The 21,955-nt window shown below is 42.3% G+C and overlaps 1 protein-coding gene across 3 annotated transcripts; it reads left to right on the top strand.

Moving 5' to 3' along the window:
* Positions 1–1,304: 1,304 nt before the first annotated feature.
* Positions 1,305–21,441, top strand: CANX (calnexin). Of its 3 annotated transcripts, none has more exons than XM_048319776.1 (15): positions 1,305–1,364; positions 9,048–9,236; positions 9,701–9,774; positions 10,285–10,343; positions 10,572–10,713; positions 12,026–12,107; positions 13,244–13,436; positions 14,335–14,524; positions 15,269–15,382; positions 15,838–15,994; positions 16,303–16,518; positions 16,937–17,056; positions 17,160–17,298; positions 17,434–17,525; positions 18,121–21,441. In XM_048319776.1, exons 2-15 carry the CDS (start codon positions 9,051–9,053, stop codon positions 18,172–18,174), a joined length of 1,818 nt encoding a protein of 605 aa, XP_048175733.1. In that variant the 5' UTR covers positions 1,305–1,364; positions 9,048–9,050; the 3' UTR covers positions 18,175–21,441. The 3 variants fall into 3 exon arrangements, with proteins under 3 accessions (XP_048175733.1, XP_048175734.1, XP_048175732.1); XM_048319777.1 differs by lacking the exon at positions 1,305–1,364 and adding an exon at positions 1,679–1,702; XM_048319775.1 differs by lacking the exon at positions 1,305–1,364 and adding an exon at positions 6,223–6,247.
* The last annotated feature ends 514 nt before the right edge of the window (positions 21,442–21,955 follow it).

Here is a 21,955-nt window from a genome sequence, read left to right as displayed (position 1 = left end):
TTCATTTATGCTGAGCCTTATTTCTGAATGCTGGGGCCCTGCTTGTTTTGTCCTAACACGGTGGAATTTTCTCTGTGGGGAAACTTATACTGCTGACTCATTGCATCAACTCAGAACAGATTTATGTTTACAGAGGAAAAAAACACCACCCATTTCTTTCTTTTTCCTGCCCCTCCTAGTAATACTGGATTTGTTATTCCTGCAGAATACCTCCTATCTCCTGGAACAGGCTGCAGCCCACAGACCCCACAGAAGCTCGTTTTGAACTGGGTGATTCAGACACAGCTTTTTCCATTGAACTGTTCTCAGCTGGTGCAGCTCAGAGACAACTCAAAGGTGCTGTAATTTCCAGGGTACCAGGACCCTGTTTTCCTCAGGCCGTGCGGCCGTGTTCCCTGCCCTCCCACATGGCTGTGTGCGCGGCAGGACACGGAGACTCCTCAAGTTTAATCTTGACCACGTTCATATGGTCCCATTAAACCTGGCACCTCCTTGGCCCGTCTGTCCCATCGGCACAGCAGGGACACTTATTTCTGCATTTTCCTGTGTTTCTGTACTGATTCGATGTACAAACATTCAACATCTACATGGTATTTCACCTCTAAAGAACTACATTACTTTCATTTTCAAAATACAGAACGGCTTAAAGGTTCCAGAATTGCACAAGGCCTTTGGGCAAGCAGCTGCTGAGCAGAACTGCCATGTTCCGAACACACTGGAGTGCGTGTCACTGTTCACTATTTTATTAAACCCACGGCTTGTAATCGAGGAAGAAAACCACCGGATACACTAAATTTTCTGAAGAGGCAAGAAAACCTGAACACCTTTTCTAAGGAACGAGAAGACATAAAGATGCCTTTTTAATACAACGGTATTTTTGAGGCAGAGGGTGAGGGACGTGAGGGGACGGGGGGGGGGCTCGGGGAGGCCGTGAGGCGGCGGTGGCCCCGCCCCCACCGCCCCTTACCGCCCCCTACCGCCCGCAACACCCTGTCAGCCGCCGCAGAGCCCCAGGACCGAGACCCGTTGGGACCCCGCCCACATCCCAACGGCCTCCCCGCGGCACCCAATCAGCCGGCACTTCCTGCAACCCCGCCAACCAATGACAGCGCTCCACGAAGGGCAGCGCCGTTGAGGGCGTGTTTAGAGGCGGGCCGGCTGTTGAGTGGCGGCGACCTTAGCCAGTCAAAATGCAGGATCGGCGGCTGGGAGGGCGGGCGGCCGCGCCGTCCGCCAATGGGAGAGGCTGAGCGCCGTGAGGAGGGGGTGGGGCTGGCGCGCGGCAGATAGGCGGGTGGCGGCGGGCGCGCGGGCACGTGACGGAGGTGAGGGGAGCCCGGCGGCGGCGGCCGGGGCGGTGGAGGGTGAGTTTGTCCGTCCGTCCGTCCGTCCCCTCCGTTCGCTGCGGCTTCGGAACATCGGGGCGGGGAACGGACCCGCCCGCGGCGTGAGGCAGGGGGGGAGCCGGGCCTGTCGGAGGGTGTGCGGCGGGGCGCTGCTGGGCCCTGGGGGGTGGGCGGCCCGTGCGTGGTCCCGGCCCCATCCCGGGGGTGGGAGGAGGCGGGGACCCCCGGGAGTCAGGGCGAGAGGGACGGCCTGGGGAGGCCCCTGCGTCCGGGGGCGGGCGCGGGGCTGCGGCGGCGGTGCCGGGTCCCGCTCGGCACTCGCTCGGAGCGGCCTGGGGGGAGCGGCGGCTCTTCTGGTAAGTTCTGGGAGCGCCGCTCTGGGCAGCGGCCGGTGCCAGGGCCGCGGGGTGGAACCGGGAGGGAGGCGAGGGTCGGAGGTAGATGTGGGCAGCGCGTGGTTTAGGTTTTATCTGGCTACGTGTTCTAGTGTCGGAAATAATGTTGAACGTGTTCCTCATGAAGCCCCGCAAAGGGAGAACAGGAGGGGCGTGCTGAGCGTGGCGTGGGCCTGGTTGGGGCTGTGCGAGGGGAAGGAGAAGCCTCTGGAAAGGGGGAGCTCAGGGCGTGGAGCTGGGGGCCCAACAGGTGAAGTGCGGGCGAGGAATCTGCAGCAGGAAGATCTGAGAATTTGAGGGAATTGAAATGCATGCTTTGATTTTTGTCCCCCAAATATTGTTCGCGTTGAGTATCTATAAAATTGTGTATAAGTGGCATCTCGGTTCTCATTTCTGGCTGAGGATTGTATTGTGTGCTTTCAAAAGAAAAAAAACCCACACCTTTGAATTAAAGCACGTACAGCACACTGCTTTCTTACCTATACTGATTCTGAAGAGTGAACTTAGACATGCAGGTCTGTGGTTCAGAACTTTCTAGGCTGCAGAAAGAGAAATGCTGCAGGTGATTTGGTTGTGAAGGGAAAAAGACATGTAGTAATGGTAAAGGTCCAGACATCAGTATGATGAGTACTAACATAATTAATGCTGCAGAGCCTCTGCAGATCACTGTGGAAAACTCTTTCTGGAACTTATTTAGAGTATGTTAGATGTCTGAAAACTGGTCTCTAGGCATGTAATGTATTTCTAAATGCAGTGTGTTTACTTAACGTCGCCAAGTAAGCATACTTAACACATGGGTTTTATGGGACAGTTTTGCACATTGTGGTCTTGGTTGTTGCTAAAATACCAGAAAGAGACAGCAGAACTATAATAATGTATGAGCTAATGCAGATAAAATAATGGTTAAATTTAGGTTGAGATATATATATATATATATATTGCTCTAGGTTCATGCTGAGGTACCTGACTTCAAAGACCACCTTATTGTTAATTTAGCTGTATTTGATGGGCTTATGCAAAATACTTAATAAAATTAGGAAAAGCTTTGAGTAAAACTTCGTATTAAATTTTAATGTTTTAAAAAAAACAACGTTATGAAGAAGATACTCATACAATTTACAGGCAACATCACAAGCTGTGTATAATGTGTAAACTGCTTCTTGGGATCAACTGCCATCCTAGGAAGGGAATCTAATGTAAAATAGTAAGAAAGTTTGCAACTTCCATCAGATCACCCTCTCATTTGGTGTGCTGCAGTACTTTCCCCTGAGCAAGTGAATAAATCTTTTACAGAGAATACACTGAGACTTGTACTTAGCCCTGCCTTTTACTTCCTTTTCAGGCCTTTGGTTTTCTGCCTCTGGTAGTAAATGTGATAGCAGCCTGTTCTTGCTGGAATCAGTTCTGTAGCAGGGCAAACTTCAGTCAATTTCTAGGTGTGATGGTCTGAAAGATCTTGGGGTGCCTCCAGATGTGCCCCCACCTAATATAATTTTCCTAGCAGCCTATCTGTTTTATGATCTAAAAAAACTACAGTTCTGTCTTTGCCCTCCAAGGACTTCCAGTTCTGCAGGAAGGATATCTGTGCTGACAAACAGTATCTGCTGTTTGCTCCTGTACTGTATCTGCACTGTTGTACATTATTTTTAGAAACTGGCATATTTGAAATGCCTATTAAAAGCAAGCTTTGTTGGTGTCCCTTTTCACACCTAATCCCTTGCCTGGTTTGTGCTCTCTACAACCCAAACAGGAGGCAGCTTTTTTTGTGGGGCTCTCCAGGAGAGGTTTGGCTAATCCTTTCCAGGAGACTTCTTTCTCATGTAGCAGTGTATCTTAGCCACCCCTTACTTAAGAAAAAAATAAAAGGGGGTAGGAGGGCAAACCATGGAGAGTTATTGCCTTTTTTCTTGTTAGTAAGGTGGTTTTCTTTAGCCTTGTCTGCTATTGATTGAGTTATGATGTTAAAGGCAGAATCTTAGCAATGCTGGAAGTTGTCTAACTGTAAAACAGTATTTCAGGGGAAAAAGTGTTTGTCTGCGTTATATGAGTTGTTGTATATACATGAACATAATTTTATTCTATCCCCTTTAGAGGGGTGCTGAGGCACTGTACTGGTTGTTGAAATTACAGTATTTGGCCACACAATGTTCAGCTTCACCATGGTGTCCATCCCCCAAGTCTGCCTAAAGACAGGTCAGGCAGGTGCAGGTGACAGGCCTGCACTTGAAACTGTGGCATTAAGATGACTCTGCTGCCATCAGCTTTATTTCCTCTATCCTTGGCTACTTACTTTCACTGATACTGCTACAACTCTTTCTGCTTTTGCTGCTGGATTGGCCTGGGATATTGATTCAGGGTTAAAATAACATGGCAGGAGGACTTCGAGCCTTCTTAAACCAGCGGCTGGTTCATCATGAGACTGCGTAAACAGTTACCCTGGCACCGCAGAGGAGGCAGGATGTGGAAGGCAGAGGGACTGTGAGGTGTAGAAGAGATTTCCTCTGCTCTTCAGTAATTCTGACTTTAAGAAATTAGTACACTACCAAGTAGGGTAACCAAGCCTTTGCTCAAAACCCACAGAACTCTCATTTGAGAGGGAAGATGGATATCTGTGTCTCAGCCTTTCTGTTCTTGTCTCCTTGCAATTTTTTTTTGTGTTGTGATGAATCGTCTTTACATTTGACTTTAAATTTTTCTTCCCTAATTCTTGCCTTGAATGAGACTGCATTGTGCTTGTTTTCACTGGTGTGCTTCTGCTGTAAATACCACACTGAAGCCCAGTGTTTGGAACACAGGACTTTGCTAGTGGGTTTTGCTCTTCCTTTGCTTGAGTCACTCAGCTGAGACTTCGGGTACTGCTGAAATAGAAACCATTGATGCTCATCCAGTTAAATTGCCTAGGTGTAGTTCATAGTAAGTGACTTATTTTTATAAGGTCTATTTAGTCTGACTGTTAATTATTTTTTAAAAAAGGTAAGTAATAAACTAGATAGCCAGTAGCCATTCAAATATATATTCTGAAATAATGCTGTATTAAGAACTGGCTTGATGAACCACTGAAATAGATTAGTAACCAAGGAGATGATTAAACTGGTTTTGCAGGCTCTGTTTGACCTGACAGGGAAGTTACTAAACAGTATGTTCTGGAAGAATGATAGCAAAGGACTTGAAGATCCTTTCTACGGGCAATTTCGCTCTCTTGTAGGGGACATGTATGTTAGGGAGAATAGTGACAATTGTCTGTTGTATGAGTGTTTCCAGTGTTGTGCCAATAGTAAAGAAGAACTTTCTCCTTTATCGCCAGAGAAAGGGGAATTCTAAATAAAACTTAATCTTTGAAGATGCATGACTTTCTTGAAAGCCTTGAACTCCAAAGGTAGTAATCACTTAACCCTACATGTTAGGAGTGCTGCTTTTGGGGCAAGAAGCTGATTCTGTTTCTGAATCTCACTCCAATTTGGTTTTGATTTTACTTTGTGAAAAAGTAAAGTCTGTGGTGCAGCTGTTCCAGGACACTGCTTCCAGCACTCTGCTATAGATCTTCTAAATTCTGGGGTAAAATGTTTCAGCCTTTGGACGATCAGGTGAACAGTGCTTAAATGTCAGCTCTGAAGTTTTCTGGGATAGAAGCCGGCCATGGATATGTGCAGAGAGAGAACAAGTAATCTGTAGCACTGACAGTCTCAAACTCTCTTCCTTGTTAGTACTTTGGGATTACAGTAGTTGTCCCTCCGATCTGAGTGGTGTGCTAATGTCTGTAAGTGACTGAAGTCCTTATTAAAAAAAAAAAGTACAAGTAGTTGTTATCTCTGACTTGAAACGTTGTTATGGTGAAAGTGATGGTTGCACTGAAGTAGAATGGAGACGTCAGAAGCTCTCACCTATTATGAAAGTGTTCCTTTGTTAATGGCTTTCAGCAATTGCATGATCAGAAATACACCAGCCTTCAGAAATACTGTACAGATAAACGTGAAGAAGGGAGGTGCAGGCAAAGTAAAAAATGGCTAAGGATGGTAATTGCTTGGAAATTGGACACTTGTATAAGGGAGAAGTCTGATCATAATAGAGTAGGTGTGTGTGTCTGAGGGTTAGACTACGTTTTAGGTGACTAATTGAACACCTGTAGTTGCCAGCAACTTAAAGTTCCACTGAAAAATTGATTTACGCCTGTTCTGTATAAAACCTGAGCTGCATCTCTCTCCCCCTCCCCTCCTCTTCTGTTTAGGAATAACCTAATTTACTAGGGCATAATTGTGTTTATGTTGTGTCCCTAAGGATTGAGTAAAGTGAATTTGAAATTTTCTCCTGTAGCTGTACATCCATTATGGATAGAAGTAGCTTTTTAAATATCAAAAATGTGTGCTTCACTTAAATTGCTCTTCTGAGAACATAGTGCCTTTTTTTCTATAATTTAGTCAGCTTTTTATATTGTTTCAGGTTAAACAGAATAAGGAGATTGGCATGATAACTGGCAGTTGCAGAAGAAGCTACCAGCCTGTACTCAAGGTATATGAAATGGTAGCTTATGTTGAATTTGAGGCTGATTTAATATGTAGGAAGTGTTCTAAGCAGCTTTCTGCAGGGATATAAACTTGTGACAACTGCTTGCTAATGACTGTAAAGAAGTAAGGATATGAAACTGGATTAGCTTCTCTTCAGACTTTTTTAGCTTGCTTTTTTTTTGGGAGGTGAAACTTGACCAGAAAATACTTTTCCCTTGAAATGAGGTTCAGCGAGGCCTCAAATTCAGACAGAGCATTAAACAGTAAGTGTAGACCTGCAGTGTAGATACCTGTGGCCGTGTCAGGAGCACGGACGTGCAGCAGCAAACTTCTGCCCCTGCTGTGTGGTCCCTGGCAGAATTGTCCAGTTTCACTGAGATGCTTTGACAGAAGAATTTCTGAGGCCATGCACCTTTGCCACTTGGGTGTGAGCGTTTACCAAGGTCCATTTGCTGCTGACAAGTATTTCCAAAGGGTTGTAGTTGAGGTGGGATTGTGAAGTAGGTAATTTATTGCATATGGAGTCAGTACTGGCAGGAAAGTTGTGGGGAATGATTTAATTCTTTCACCAAAACTTTCATGCTGGTTGGCTACTGGTGAGATTACTTAAAGGATTACTTGCATGCTAAACCATTAATACCCTTCCTACAAGGTTGGGAGGAAGGGTGCAGAAACTCCTCCTTCCTCTTAGGAGAGGAGAGAATTGGCTCATTTTTAATCTTGCTATACTTTTAAGATTAACTTTGTTGTATCATTTTCCAAATCATGACATGCTCATTCTATCTTCATAGTATAATTTGAAAGCAGTTATAAAACTGTATAATCTTCCTGAATTTAGCTCTATTTAAAAAATATTTAGTGGGGCCCTATTGGTAAGGTAAGACGAAGTGAAACCCTTTCTGTGGAAAGGTGTTTTTGTACCATCTCATCCATGGTTGCTTCAGTCACACAGGGCACATCCAAAGATCTAAAGATCACTTTTTCAGATGAAGTTTCAGGCTCTCATTTCTGTATTGCTTTCATGCTGGTGTGTATGAGTTTATTCAAAGAACACATTATCTGTGCAAGAAGAATTTGCAGCTCCAAGGGTACTGATGTCTGACTGTTTTCAGTCCTTGGTTTTGTGTTGTGGCTCTCACACTAATATTAAGAGCTATGAGCTGTTGAGAGGTCTGAAACTGTTTTCAGTTTTGGCTGTACACTGTGCATTAAGCAAACAAGCTGTGCTCATATATAACAGCCCTTGAAAGTTTTTGTCAGCTATTCCTTCTGGAATGATTGTCCTTTTGGCTCAGAGGTGTTTGAGTGCAGTTGCCTGAACTGAGGGGGGGGAGATCTGTGCATATGGATTTGGACAATAATCCTCAAGGCCATCACTGTTGTTGGAAAACTGGCTGCAATTGCATGTTGCTGTAGTGACAAACTGGACATGACCTCAGCTCAAGTCTTTAAAATACAATTTTGTTGTAGTTATAAAACATCCTCTCTGTCATTAGAGGTAAGTTAAAGAATAATCTAAGAATGGTAGGTCTGGTATGCAGCATAGTTTTGGAATATTGGATAGTGCTGATAAGCCTTTGAGAATGTAAACTCTTTTAGTTGCCTAAACATGCTTTGGAAAGTTGAAAGTTTGTTTCCTATCATGATCTTAAGCCCCTACAGGCACTGTTAATTCTGCTTGAGTTATGTTTGAACGCCTGCAAGGCTACAGCGTGAGGTAGGTGTAAGGGAAGGAGGAGGGGGTGCTTTGTTTTATACTTGTTTTCAAAAAAATTTAGTCTCAGTTATAACTCTGGTTTTGGAAGGAAAATTTGGAGTGGGATTCAAAGGAGAAAAGGTAAGCAAGGCGCAGGTTGTTGTGAGGTTTTTGGGCAGATAAAACTGAGCAGTGTTCTAGGAGTGTTGCCTTCTGTATCAACATAAAGATGCAGTGATATTGTTTTTCTAGGTGGCAAGTCAAATTGAAACCCATTTTACTTACAAGGTATTTTAAGCTGTGGCTTGCCAATGTCTATCATATTTTAGGTGTGACAAGGTGCTGAGCACATTATGAATTAATTTAAGTGTGATATTTTAATTCTGTAAGGCTTCAGTTAACAGCTACTCTCTTTGGTCATCTTGTTAAATTAAAGATTGAAAGAAGGGAATTGAATCAAGTGGCAATTTCTAGGAGCTTCAACTGCTTATAGGTGTCTGGCAGTAGTATCAATGACTGTTGGCAGTAATTCTACAATAAAACCTGGGGAAGGAGTTTGATGATTGAAAACACCAGAGTTCTGCATTTGGAAGGACAAAAAGTATATTGAACAGCAGACGAGGACTGATTATTCCACAGGTTGCTCTCTGCTTGAAAAAACTAGGAAATTGTATTTCAATTTCTGGACTGAATGGAAGCTTGAGTTCCTGCATAGTGTATTTAAAGTCTTTCATAAGCACAAAATAGATTTTCTTTTTAGGCTTTTATAGCCATGTATGTTGTGGTGTCATGTATGTGTCTGCTGTCCTGCTTGTGGGCTGTGGCAGTGTAAGAGCAAAATTATGACACTTCTGCAGCATGATCTGCAGAATGTGCATATGTGGTTCTCCACTTAATTAACATCTGTTTGGTATTAAATACTTAGCTTTATGTTGTGTTCCTCTCCAGCTTTTAGAGCTGTCTCAGACAGATGCAGTAAATAACAGAGTTGGAGAGATAAGTTTGCACTTCAGCTGTTGCCTTGGATGGTCGGATTTGTACCAAGAAGCAACGCGTTGCTCTGCTTGCAGTGCTGGCTTGACCTCTTTGCCTTGTCTTATTTATTCAGAACATGGAGCTGAAATGGCTACTGTGTGTGACCCTGCTAGCCCTTGGGATCCTTGCTGCCCAAGCACATGATATGGATGAAGACAATGATGCTGATGATGTAGTTGATATTGAGGATGACTTGGATGATGGTATTGAGGAGGTAGAAGAGTCCAAGTCTGAAACAAGCAGTCCTCCTCCAGCTCCAAAGGTTTGGCATAGAACTTCTTTTAACAGTTGAATTACTGCTTGTGTTTCAGTTAATGTGGGTCTGATCAAAGTTGTCTTTACTTTCTTAACCTTTAATATGTTGTAATGTTATTAAAGATGTTATCTGGGAGTAGGGCTTGGAATTAAGGTTGGCTGCTTTGTTCCTGCTCTCGTGTCCCCCATGTTCTTCCACAAGACAGATCTAACCTTGAAATCTGTGATGTGAGTATAAAGAGTTAATGCTAGTATTTCCAGCTAGATATATACTTGAGTTTTAGTTGCAGACAAGAGCACAACAGCTTGGCACAAGCAGCAATATTTATGTAATTTCTGTATTTATGCTTCAAGAATGTCCAGGTGAGCTGTACTCAAGTGTAGGAGGGAGTGCGAGCTTTACATGCTTGTATTTCTGTGGAATAGAGAATGTGTCTTGAAAGGTGCATAAATGCCCCTCTTTTCCAATAGGTTACTTACAGGCCCCCCGTCCCAACTGGTGAAGTATATTTTGCAGAATCTTTTGATAAAGGAACTCTGGATGGGTGAGTATAATCTGAAGGATGATTCAGTACAGCAAATCATGTAAAATCTTGGTGAAAGGCAGAGAAACCCTCTCTGCAGAGCCCATGTTATTCAAAACTGAATCAAAGGGCCCCTGTTCAGTTGGGATTACAGTAATGACTTCTTGAGGCTAGCTGTTCAAATGCTGAGTTAAATCAGTATTTCCTTAAGTTCTCGTAATAAAGGGGAGGTGAGGCCATTACATGTGGCTTTTTTACTTTCCTCAGGTGTTGTGAGGATGGTAAGGTGCTGCTCCTGTTTTTTTACGGGAGCGAGGCACTTGCTCATGGGGCCATGGTCCTACCTGGGGGTGGGAAGTGGCAAACACAGAAAAGTTTGCAGGCTTGAGAATAGAACTCCTCAGGGGATCAAGATACTGGGGTGTAGTCCTGAGACAGCAAGGGCTGCCTTATCTTAAGGGCAGGGTTTTTAGTGTGTGTGTGTGTGTGGAGAATGTATGGTTTTCCAACCACTGGATATCTGTCTTCTAGATGGATCCTTTCCAGAGCCAAGAAGGATGATACAGATGATGAGATTGCCAAATATGATGGTGAGTCAAACCCGGGTTTTGGATGATAAATGTTTCTGATGTTGTTTGTCACATATAAAAAAGAGGTGCAAGACTTTTCTCTTTCTCAGCTAAAATTATATTCACTGAAGAAAATGGGGGGGCGGGTTTATATAACTGGCTAACAATATAAAACATAGTTCTGATTTAAACAAAATAGCCACTTGGAGATCTTAAAATAAATTAGCGTTTGGTCAATTTCTTCCCCAGGTAAATGGGAAGTCCAAGACATGAAGGAAACTAAGCTTCCAGGAGACAAAGGGCTTGTAATGGTAACCCGAGCCAAGCATCATGCAATTTCATCCAAACTTTCCAAGCCATTTGTGTTTGATACCAAACCCCTTATTATACAGTAAGTAAATAATAATTTAGTGTTCTGTTGTTTCCACGGTGACATGATAGCAGGCTGAGGTTAATTCCATAACTGAGCTTTTGTTGACTGGGGGTCTAGATGACACAAGTTGCTGTAACATATTATTACACTGTTTTGAGCGAGAGTAAAATAGTAACCCAGATTCCCAAAGTGAGGAGTTAGTAACACCATGGGTCCTTCTGAAGCCTGAAAAGGGAAGAAGTCTCTGCAAACTAGACTTGGTAACCTGTCTTTTGGCTTCAGTGCACTTGATTTAATTGTAGTAACAAGGTCAGGCAACTGACTTTTGTACAGCTAATTGTGGAAGTCCTTGTCCTTTTGAATGAAAGCTGGTCTGTAAATAGGTCAGTGCACTTTCTTATGCAGTAAACTGCCCCTTGTTTCTGAGGGGAAGTGGACAGAGGGATAAAGATGCATTTGTTTCCTCCTTCCTGTGTCTTAGTTCATTTGCCATGGAAGATTAGCACCTTACATAGCTCTGGTCATGACTGTTGTAGAAGAATCTACTTGCATGTGTGTTAGAGAAGCAAGTCGGGGAAAAACGTAATTCAGTGAGAAGAGTTGAATTGTGCATTATTAGCAATGTTATCAATTTTAAACAAAGAGTAAACTAATTCATGTTGGCACAAGATAATGAATTGGTCAATTTGCTTTGCACTGTTTAGTTTTGGCTCAAAATACAAGGCTAAAAATAAAGCCCAGTGGTTATCCACTCCAGCTGCTGGCATTGTGAGAAGATCAAGCATACTTAGCTTATTCCTGACAGAGATGTTATGCCTTTTTCAGGCTCCTTGGCATCCCTAATTATAATGTTGTATGCATATAACCCTGAAGGGGCTTTTCCTAGAATCCAATTGTTTTTGCTTTGGTAGTCTTGCACATTGAGTTGTCTGTCTACCATAGTAGTTGTGGGGAAAAAAATTGGTTTGCCTCAATCCCTCTTGAAGTGTTACATACTGGAAAGCTTTTTCTTCCTTCTCTCTACTTGTAGGTCATTATCTTCTAGGCCAGCACTCAATTTCTTTAATCTTTTCTGTCAAGATAAGTCTTCTAAATCTTCAATTTTTTAACTGTTTCTCAGCCTCTTGTGAATATTTTCTTAGTCTTTATATCTTTATATATCTGTATGTCTGTATCTTTAATATTCACTGGGTAAGTGATTCAAAGCAAACAACAACAAAACAGTGTTACTGTTAATTTGTACTGAAAAAATTGTAATTGTGTATTACATAAATAATTTTTCCTCATGATAACATATGTTCTCCCTTTTTCTATTCAAAACTAAAATTAGGTATGAAGTAAACTTCCAAAATGGAATAGAGTGTGGTGGGGCCTATGTGAAATTGCTTTCAAAAACCCCTGAGTTGAACCTGGTGAGTAATGCTACTAGTTTTGAGTATTAGCTGTGAAAGAACTTGAAATTTTTTCACTTTGCTTCTTCCTGAACAAACCCTTTTAGCGAAGGCAGTGGGGCCTGATTGCCCAAGTGCTTTGCACTCAGCATTTTCCCAGTGCTTTCAGTTGGAGAGGGTAAGTACTGAAACGTGACAGCCCCTTGAGTGGAAACTCTGAAGTTCCCTAATAGCTGAGCGGTTGTGCACCTTTGCCAAACTCTGCAGTACTTCAGATTTTCCTGGGTTCTAGAACCAAACAGGAGGTGCTTAGGAAGTAGCCAGCTCCTAAGGCCTAAGAACTGCTTTTTGTCCTCTCATTCGTTGCGTTGAAGAGGTTTAGCTTGCTCGGACAAAGCTGAACTGCTGAATAACCTTGTGTAGGCTCTTGTAGCCTGTGGGTTTTCTTTAACCATTTTCCTAGACTTTATAGGATATACCTTTTATGACTTGTTATCCATCCTTCTTTCCTTCTGCAGTCTCATTGGAGTTGTATTATTAATACAATTTCCAAACTATTAAAAAACTCCAAAACAACCATGAACATCCAAGAACACAACTTGGCTGCCTAATCCGTTTCATATATGCATTGAATTTTCAGATAACATTAGCAAGAACAAATAGACTTGAAGAGTTCAATGGTGATTATATCCAGTTAGATTGAGGCAGTGCCCCAGTTCACAAGTGTAGACTAAATGCAACTTGGCCTCACTTTTAGTGCTGCTTATCACTTGTGTGAAAGAAACTCAGTGGCCTCGCTAGTCTTTCTTTATTGCCAGTAACTGATACGTCTAATTGATAGCTTTTAAAATACTTTATTGTAATGTAGAGCTATACTTAAACATTGTGGGAATCACTTACACTAATCTTTTGGATAACACTTGAATAGCTGGTGTTTTCCATGTGGAAAATAGAGCCCAAAGGTGCAAAATGAAATAGCTGGGATAATTCTCAGCACATTATTTTTTTCTGGAGGCTTATATGAGGAATATAAGCTTTAGTGTGGGGACTTCATGAGCTTGATATCCAAGTTGCAGAATAATGTCTAATGAATTGGGAATTCTTATGACAGACAGTGACTTAAGTTGTATTTTTAAAGTATTGCATTGTTTTAAAAGGATCAGTTCCATGACAAAACTCCATATACAATAATGTTTGGCCCTGACAAATGTGGAGAGGACTATAAATTGCACTTCATCTTCCGGCACAAAAACCCAAAGACCGGCAAATACGAGGAGAAGCACGCGAAGCGTCCAGATGCAGATCTGAAGACTTATTTTACTGATAAGAAGACTCATCTTTATACTCTAGGTATGGTGACTGCTAACTATGAGTGTTAATAACTACTACATTTCCTGCACCAAAAGCTCATAAAGTGAGCCAGATGAACAGATGAATACTTGTGCCAATGCACCATACAACTAAAAACCACTTGAAAGCTTCAAATGCAAAAACTGATTGTCTATACAAAGGCTTATTTCATCCTTCCAGAAAGTCTTGATTCATGTAAGAAAGGTCATGCAACTTGAACTTAATACTTAAAGGAGAACTGAATTTCAGGGCAGTTGTAAGTAACTTGAACTAAGTATATTTGAAATAATTATCAGCATTTATAAGCTGCCTGAATGCTGCCTCTGAGTAACACTAGCTTTAGATGTAGAGGCATCATGGTTTGTTTTGGTTTTGTTTGGGTTTTTTTCTGCTTTCATGTATCAGACAAACTCAGGAGTTCTTGAAATAGTGTTTGGTATATTGGCTATGATCAAAATCTTTCAGGAAGTACTTTTAGGACTATCTCTAGCTTTTCCTGCTACAGAGACAGCAGTAGATAAAGAAGTGAGATTAAAATCCTGTCAGTAGTAGGAAGTCTCAGTCTCGAGTAGAATATGAATATATACATTCTTACTAGTAAAGCAATTCTTACTGTGCCAAGGTCAACTTGTTGTGGTAACTGCTAAATCACTCTACAAACCTCTGTGCTTTTAACATTTAAAGTAGGACTTCTGCCAGGAGTCTGCTTTCTCACAGGGTGAGATGTGGTACATCATCACTAGTTGTATTTTGGCATAAGGAGAAAGGTTTTTAACAGTTCTTTATAGCAGTTGATGGGTAGGTGGTAGCTTGGGTTGTACAGTGCAGATGAGTGATGCCTTATGACTCATGCTTTGTATCGTACATGCAATGACTACTTCAACTTCTTTCCTTACAGTCTTGAATCCTGACAATAGTTTTGAGATACTGGTCGATCAAACAGTTGTCAACAGTGGGAATTTGCTAAATGATATGTCTCCTCCTGTGAATCCACCCCGAGAGATTGAGGACCCAAATGACCAGAAGCCTGAGGACTGGGATGAGAGACCAAAAATCCCAGACCCAGATGCTGTTAAACCAGATGACTGGTAAGGCGTTGGAAGGGTGGAATTTGGGGAGTCCTTCGCCTGATGATTTGGTGCTGATCAAAATGTCTTTCTCATGTGACTTATGGAAGGTTTTGAGTCTCACCCTTGTAATCAGTACACTGTCAGTTTAGGCATCTTAACAGCACTTCAATAGGCAGAGGCAGACAGGTTCCACCTGCTCTGGGAATTTCTGTTTAGTGCTCCTGTTCCTGTGTTGGCCACAGACAAAGATTTTAGTGAAATTCCTATGCTACCTGTTGCTTTCATCCTTGATGAGATCAAAAGATGAGCTGCAGAAGGTATAACTGAAGGATCTTTGTACTTGTTTGTGCAATGTATAGATAAGGTAACTGAAAAACCTGACTTCCTAAATCAGAAACTGATCCTGGCTTTCTGGCTTTGTACCTGTGCTTTGTAAGTGATAGACCCAATATCAAGCACAAATGTGTTTTTGCAGCTGTTGCTAAGAATGGCATTTGCTGTAATATGCCATTTTTAGGCTGGTTTTTAAAAAAATTAGTAGTAGTAGTACTTTGCAGTTGGCACCTTGATATGCCATGAGGCACATGCGTAGGTAAGGGATTGCAAGGCAATCCCTTTCTGAAATCATGGGGTGACCCTGACAGAAGGGAAGGTGGCTGGCTGTCTAGAGCAGTGGGCTTGTTCAGAGTCTGTAGAATCATGCCTTGGGCTTAAGAACTCTTACGTGTTTTGTATGTTAACACATAATGCTCTGCTCTCAAGGGATGAGGATGCTCCTGCAAAGATTGCAGATGAAAACGCTGTGAAACCAGAGGGCTGGCTGGATGATGAGCCAGAATATGTAGCAGACCCTGATGCTGAGAAACCTGAAGATTGGTAAGTTTGCTGCCTGTTGCAAATGGCAGCAAATATTTCATGACTCTGGTACTGACGTTTGCAGTTCATTGTTGCTTACTGACAAAGTTGCTGTTCAGGCTATTTTTCTTCAAAAGTACAAGGCAGTGGTCTGAGGACTCATGTCTTGCATTCACCTTTGCATTTTTCAACTCTTCTGTGACTGTAAGCAAAACAGGGCAGGGATGTTCATCTTGAGGTAGAGCTTCTTAGAAAAGACAGTGGGAGACGCTGTGCTCAGGGACTGGCTTTTGTTGATCTGTGCTTCACAGTCTTTGAAATCCTCCTTCCTTCTGCAGTATATGTATCTACACACTTATGCTATATAAAGTTTCAGAATCTCCATTTTGTGGTAGGAATTTTGATTTTTCCCAGAAATCAGACATTGCCTGAGCCTTACTCAGGGGTGAACTTCAAAACTGAGCTTGTCTTTTCAGGGATGAAGATATGGACGGTGAATGGGAGGCACCTCAGATTGCAAATCCTAAATGTGAGACAGCTCCTGGCTGTGGTACCTGGCAGCGCCCAATGATTGACAATCCAAACTACAAAGGCAAATGGAAGCCTCCGATGATTGATAACGTGAACTATCAGGTTGGTGTTTTTTTTCATTGCTTAAGCTCGTGGCCAATGCAGCATTTCCCTTACAAAAAGCAAAATTATTTAGATTAAGCAGATGTAATTAAGAATTCAAGTGCTGTCATGGTTGTACTGTGTTTCAAGTGGACAGATTCAAAGTGCTTTCTTACCAGGCACCACTTAATTGTAGTGATTCCCAAAGCCTGGTAAGTTGCACCTGTAGATGTTGTAATTGAGTGCAATGGATTGTTATATCTCTTCATTCCTAATGGGCTGAAAACTAAAATTTGTCTTCTAGTTAGTGAGTCTTTTGTCTTTTCTAGGGCATATGGAAACCTAGAAAGATCCCAAACCCAGATTTTTTTGAAGACTTGGAACCTTTCAAGATGACTCCCTTCAGTGCTGTGGGACTTGAGTTATGGTCCATGACATCTGACATCTTTTTTGACAACTTTATCATCTGTACTGAAAGAGCTGTGGCTGATGATTGGGCAAGTGATGGATGGGGACTGAAAAAGGCAGCTGATGGTGCTGCAGAGGTGAGAGAGGAAGGTTTAATTGTGTGCTGCTGAGTGGAACTGGCTGAGAGGAAGCACCTCCACTGTTCTCTCTCACAGCCTTTGTCAATATATACCCGTATGTGCCAAGGCTGAGGATTTTGGTAATCCAGGTTTGAGCCTTAATTCATAATGATAGTATGTTAATGGTTGCTATAAGTAACTAAGAGTACTCGCTGCTCTCTTCTGAGTTTTTGCTCTGATATTTGGACTGTTTAGCCTAATGCTTAATTTCTAAGCTATGGGAAAAGTACTTGTGCAGGTTAGCTTGAGGGTTTTTTGAGGTCTGAAATATAATGTTTAAAGTTGCAAAAAGCCTGTTTGAAAATTCTGTAGCTTAAACTTAGCTGCTACAACTTGCTGTATGGGATGAAATTCGACAGTTCTTTTGGTCTTACAGCCTGGTGTTGTGGGCCAGATGATGGCAGCTGCTGAAGAACGTCCCTGGCTTTGGGTAGTCTACATCCTCACTGTGGCTTTGCCAGTGTTTCTTGTTGTCCTTTTCTGCTGTTCTGGGAAGGTAATGCATTTCCTCTGATAATTAGTATCATGTTTAAAAGGAGGTTCAGTAAAATGTGCCTGAATGTCACAAATAATTGCCTGGGTTTGATATTGCCTTTCAGAAACAGCCGAGTGCTGCAGAATACAAAAAGACTGATGCTCCTCAGCCTGATGTGATGGATGATGAGAAAGAAGAAGAAAAAGACAAAGGGGAAAAAGAAGAGGAGGAGGAAGAGGAGGACACAAATGAGGAAAAGCTTGGTAGGTAAACTAGATAATCTTGAACAATGTTCTCCTTGATAGAATAAACCAGCTGGATTTGCAGATGTGGAATAAAGCCAATGTGAACTGAAGATAAGTCAGAAAGGAGAATATTTTTTTTTTTTTCCCCCTTAGAAGAGAAGCAGAAAAGTGATGCTGATCTAGGAAGTGCTAGTCAAGAGGAGGAAGAAGAGGAGGAGGAAGAAGACAGGAAACCTGCATCAGAGGTAAGAGTGCTTGATCTTTGAAGGAAGCTTGTGCATTTTCTTTCATAGACTATGTAGAACAGGCCTTAACTACAGTGTTAAAAGTTAACCTGGCTCATGTCACCCCCCTCCCAGTTAAGAACTTTGGAAAACTTAGTCACCCTGAAGAATAGGAATTGCTGTGGCTGACTTCAGCAGTTGGGCACCCTGCTAAAGGCACTGCTGTAGAGCCTGCTTTGAGAGAGGAGTGGGACTGTTGGAAGGTGTCTTCTTGAGGCAAAAGGCTTACTCAGCTTTGAGTGCAGTCAGGATGTGACCTTAAGTGCTCCCCACTGATAAAATGGCTGGCTTAAAAACGGGTGGAGTGTTGCTTGAAGTTAAAGGATTCTCCCAGCAGCAGAGTGTTGAGCACTCCCAACAGATAGTGTACATCCACTGTGAAAATGAGGAATTTGCCTGTTTGCCACAAAGTACTTACAGCAGTAGGTCTTTTCAAGAACTAAATTCTAATGTAAAAGTGAAAGTAGATTATTCTTCATAGATTTTCTCAAAATGGTTTTTAAGGGTATATTTAGGTTTTATTTTGTTGATGTTTACACAAATTGCTTTCTTGCAGGAGGAGGAAACTGTGAATAGATCACCCAGAAACAGAAAGCCAAGGAAAGATTGAAAAAAGTCATAAGAACTTGATCTGTGATTTCTTTTTTTTTTTTTTTTTTTTTTTTTTTGTTGTTGTTGTTGTTGTTACTTTCAAACGGGGTTCTGGGAGAGGACCTTGGACACCTTACATTGAAACTTGGACAAACCTCAAGATTTCACCATCCACAGGTTCCAGTCACACTATCCAATGTAATGGAGTGTCTAGCAGTAAAATATTTGCAATCATCTGTTTTAAAGAGCATCATTCCTGTAGAAAGAAAGCATTTAATATAATGGGCTGTGGATTTTGGAATGTAACATAACTAACCTTTTCATTTTTGGTTTTAAATATTCTTTTCTGTTCTTAAATAGATTGGTAGAATTTTTCCAGTCTCAAACCTTGGCTTAATTTAATATATTAATTAGTGAAATATAACAATGAATCTTGAAAGTGCTAGGTGATAAAAATGCAGTTTTATAACTAGTTTTTTTTACAAATATGTAAATTCCTAAATGCACCAATGTCTTTATACCCCTTGAAATTTGGTAATTGTTTGAAGAAAAGTTGTCAATGCATTTGACACCCCCCCTGCCCTCAAAAGAAAAGAAAACTAGGGGGATGTATGGGGAAACCAGTAGTGAAACTCTCTAATCAATCAACTTCATTCTTTTGGGGGGAGGGGAAAGAGGAAGAAGGGGTGGAAGGGAAGGGGTTAGGCAGTCAATAGAATATATGCATACTGTGCATGGCTAAAGCCCTGTTAAGTGTTGACAAACAATCTAGGATTTCGAGTGGGTCATCTTAATGTGGCATTTATTCCTGCAGAGCTTGCAGACAACCAATTTTGTTTGTTCTTGAACTCTTTTTGTAAAGCTGAGGGTTGTTGGGGAGGTGTGGTTAGGCTACTTCCCCCTTTGCCCTCTGTTCAGCCACTGGTGTTTTCCTCTCTGTGACGATACAGCTCTTCCTGAGAGCAGCTTTGCCTCAGTTGCTGAAGCACTTCATGTTCAGCTCATTGTCAAACTCGATTTCTCAGCTAGGCCTATTCCTTTGTAGGGCCCAAACACTGAATAAGACAGTGTCCCATATCCCCTCACTGTTGTCACTGTATGTCTGCTGTAGAAATGGGGGAGGTAGGCAGGTAGACAAGTTGAACTGAGTATTTGTTAGGGAAAAAAACCCACAACCAAGATGTCAGTATTGTAGGTGGGGAAGGAGCATGTGGAGTATCTTAACTGGTATGTGAAACTGTTTTAAGTCCTTTTATCTGCTCTTCATGTAACAAGTGCATTCTAAATTATATTGTGAATGTTAGGAAGTTCCAATTCCAGCTGAATAAATTTTTTTAAAGTGTTGAGTCTACCATACTACACTGTTTCAAACACTTTTTTTTTTTGTGGAATGCAGGTGAGCACTACAAGAGCATTACCTCTGAGGGTGAGATGGATGTAATTCATTACACTGTACCAAATATGTTGGCATTTGGATGTCTATATAGATAAACTTTTGCCTTTGTTTAGAATGAAATTAAATGTCCTGAAATTATTCTTCTTGCACTGAACTTAAACACTCCAGTGTTGTTTGGTCATATGATAAGGTATAGTGTGTGGAATTATTCCCAGGGGTTATGGGGGGAAGAGTGTTCCAATTACCTTGCAAACAATCTAACCAATTACTAAAAGACTCTTGTTTAGGGTTTGGATTTTTTTTTTTTTTTTGTAAAACACCTTTTGCTGCCTGTCCTTATGTTGTATCCCTTGGTTGTTGTGTTTGAAATATTAGTGATCACAAATGCATAGCAGGATTTCTTGATCTCTCTGCAGTGTACAAATAAACTATTGTAAGCAAGATACTGGAAGTAATTTCAGACTTCTGTTGGGAGCTATTGCATGTTTAGAATGCCTTTGCCTGTTGAACACCTGGTCAATACTGCTCCTTACTGCAAAAATAGCTTATACTCTGACATGGAAGATGTCATAGCTTAAGCATTGCTATTAGCTTGTTCTCAGGACTGTATTTTTATCAAGGAGCAGCTGCTATTATGACTCTCAGTCCTTTGAGATGATCTATGTGTAAATGGTTTCAATTCAGCTAACATTTTGAGCACAACATAAAAATCTAATTAATCTAATGGTTTTTTATCTTAATATGCAAATTGCCTTAAACTCCCAAACAAACCATGTGCATACATGTTCTTTCAAAGCATCAAAAGTGAACTTGAGATCTGCTATCAGCTTTTAAATAGTATTATATTAAAGCTAATTGTAAATCTACATTTGCTTCTGCTAAATCTCCTGAAAAAGTCTCCTGTCTGCATGTTATGGCTTTTTTTGATACCATAGTGTATGCTTTAAATAATCACTACAATAAATGAAGACTTTCCAAAATGGATAGACAACTCAAGTTACTTTTTATCCTGCTTTCTGGCTTGGGTGCCTCAGTTTGACCTTAGAATTGCTCTTATTTTTAAAGTCTTGGAGGGAAAAAAAAAAGCTACCTGCTTATCCTGAGTGCATAAAGCATAGCTGTGTTTTTTCGAGTAGTGAAGCTCCGCCTGGCTGTAACCTGTGAACTGGGTTTGGAACTGTTACAGATACTTGAAGGTGTATTTGGGCCTTTTATGTCTGTGCAGCCAAGGGTGGCAGCTCTTGAAAAGGATGCTGAGCTTGACGTGCTGTGTCTGACAATAGCGGGGGAGGGGGGGGGTGTTAGGCTGAATCAAAACAAAACCCGTGGGCTCTGAAACACAAGGCAGAAGTGCTGAGAGCAGTTTTTCTCCTGGAGCCGATGCTTGGTAGGGGCAGTTCATAGATCACGTTGCATCTAACCAACTAACCCCTTCCAGCAGTGTCCCTGGATGTGATCTACCCTCGCTAGTGCTGCTCAGTACTGAATTGTCACAGCTGGAGGCTGTGACCTCTCCACTGCATTATGAGTGTTTTTAAGATTGACTCCTGGGCCTGAGGAGCGTTTCTTGCAAGTGCTGACTACTTGTACATGTCCATGGTTTTGTCTTGCTCTTTCCTTACTCCTTCCTCACAAACTCAGCTGTGGCTACGTACGTGGGGCTTGTGACTGCTCTGCTCATCCTAAACTGATGGTTAATACCCCTCTTCCCTCATGGTTTGTAAAGGGTGTTTTTGGTTGATTGGGTTTTTGTTTTGGTTTTTTTTTTTGTTTGTTTTTAGTGTTGCTGGACACAACTACTGTGATTTCATGACCATTTCAAACAGGTACTTGTAGAAGCAACTTGAAAAAAAAAATGTAAAAACTAATCAATAAAGAAACTTAAATCTGTTTGGATTTCTTTGTCTAATTAGCAAAGCTGGATGAGTTTTCATCAGGGTGAGGGTGAGGTGAACCGTGCCTCTCCTCCAGGCTTTTGCCAGGTAAGCTCGCGCTTTGTCCCGAACGCAGCGGTTGTGCAGCGCCGAGCCGTGGCTGCAGCGGGCCGGCGGTGCCCGGGACGCGGGGCGGACACTCCGGCCGGGCCGGGCCGGGCCGGGCTCCGCTCCGGCGCCCGCGGGGCTCCGGCTGCCCGCCCCTCCCTGTCAATCACCCGTGGCTCCGCCTCCCCGCTCTTCTGATTGGCTGCGTCGTGGCCGCCCGGCCCCTTCCCTACCTGTTCCTTTTAACCGCGCCGAGCACCGCCTCCAGCTCGCCCCCGCCGCTTAATTCGCGCCTCCGCGCCCTTCTATTGGTCGGGAGGGGTGTCGGTCACGGCTCGTGACGCACCGCGCGCCGTGACGTAGCCCCCCACCCAGGAAGCTCCGCCCATTTATTCTCAACTCGGCTCTGGAGGGGAAAAACA

This window comes from Corvus hawaiiensis, chromosome 15 (genome assembly GCF_020740725.1).
Source record: "Corvus hawaiiensis isolate bCorHaw1 chromosome 15, bCorHaw1.pri.cur, whole genome shotgun sequence".
Taxonomy (NCBI): domain Eukaryota; kingdom Metazoa; phylum Chordata; class Aves; order Passeriformes; family Corvidae; genus Corvus; species Corvus hawaiiensis.
The sequence above is the reverse complement of the archived record's forward strand: the minus strand, read 5'-3'. Positions and strand labels throughout refer to the sequence as shown.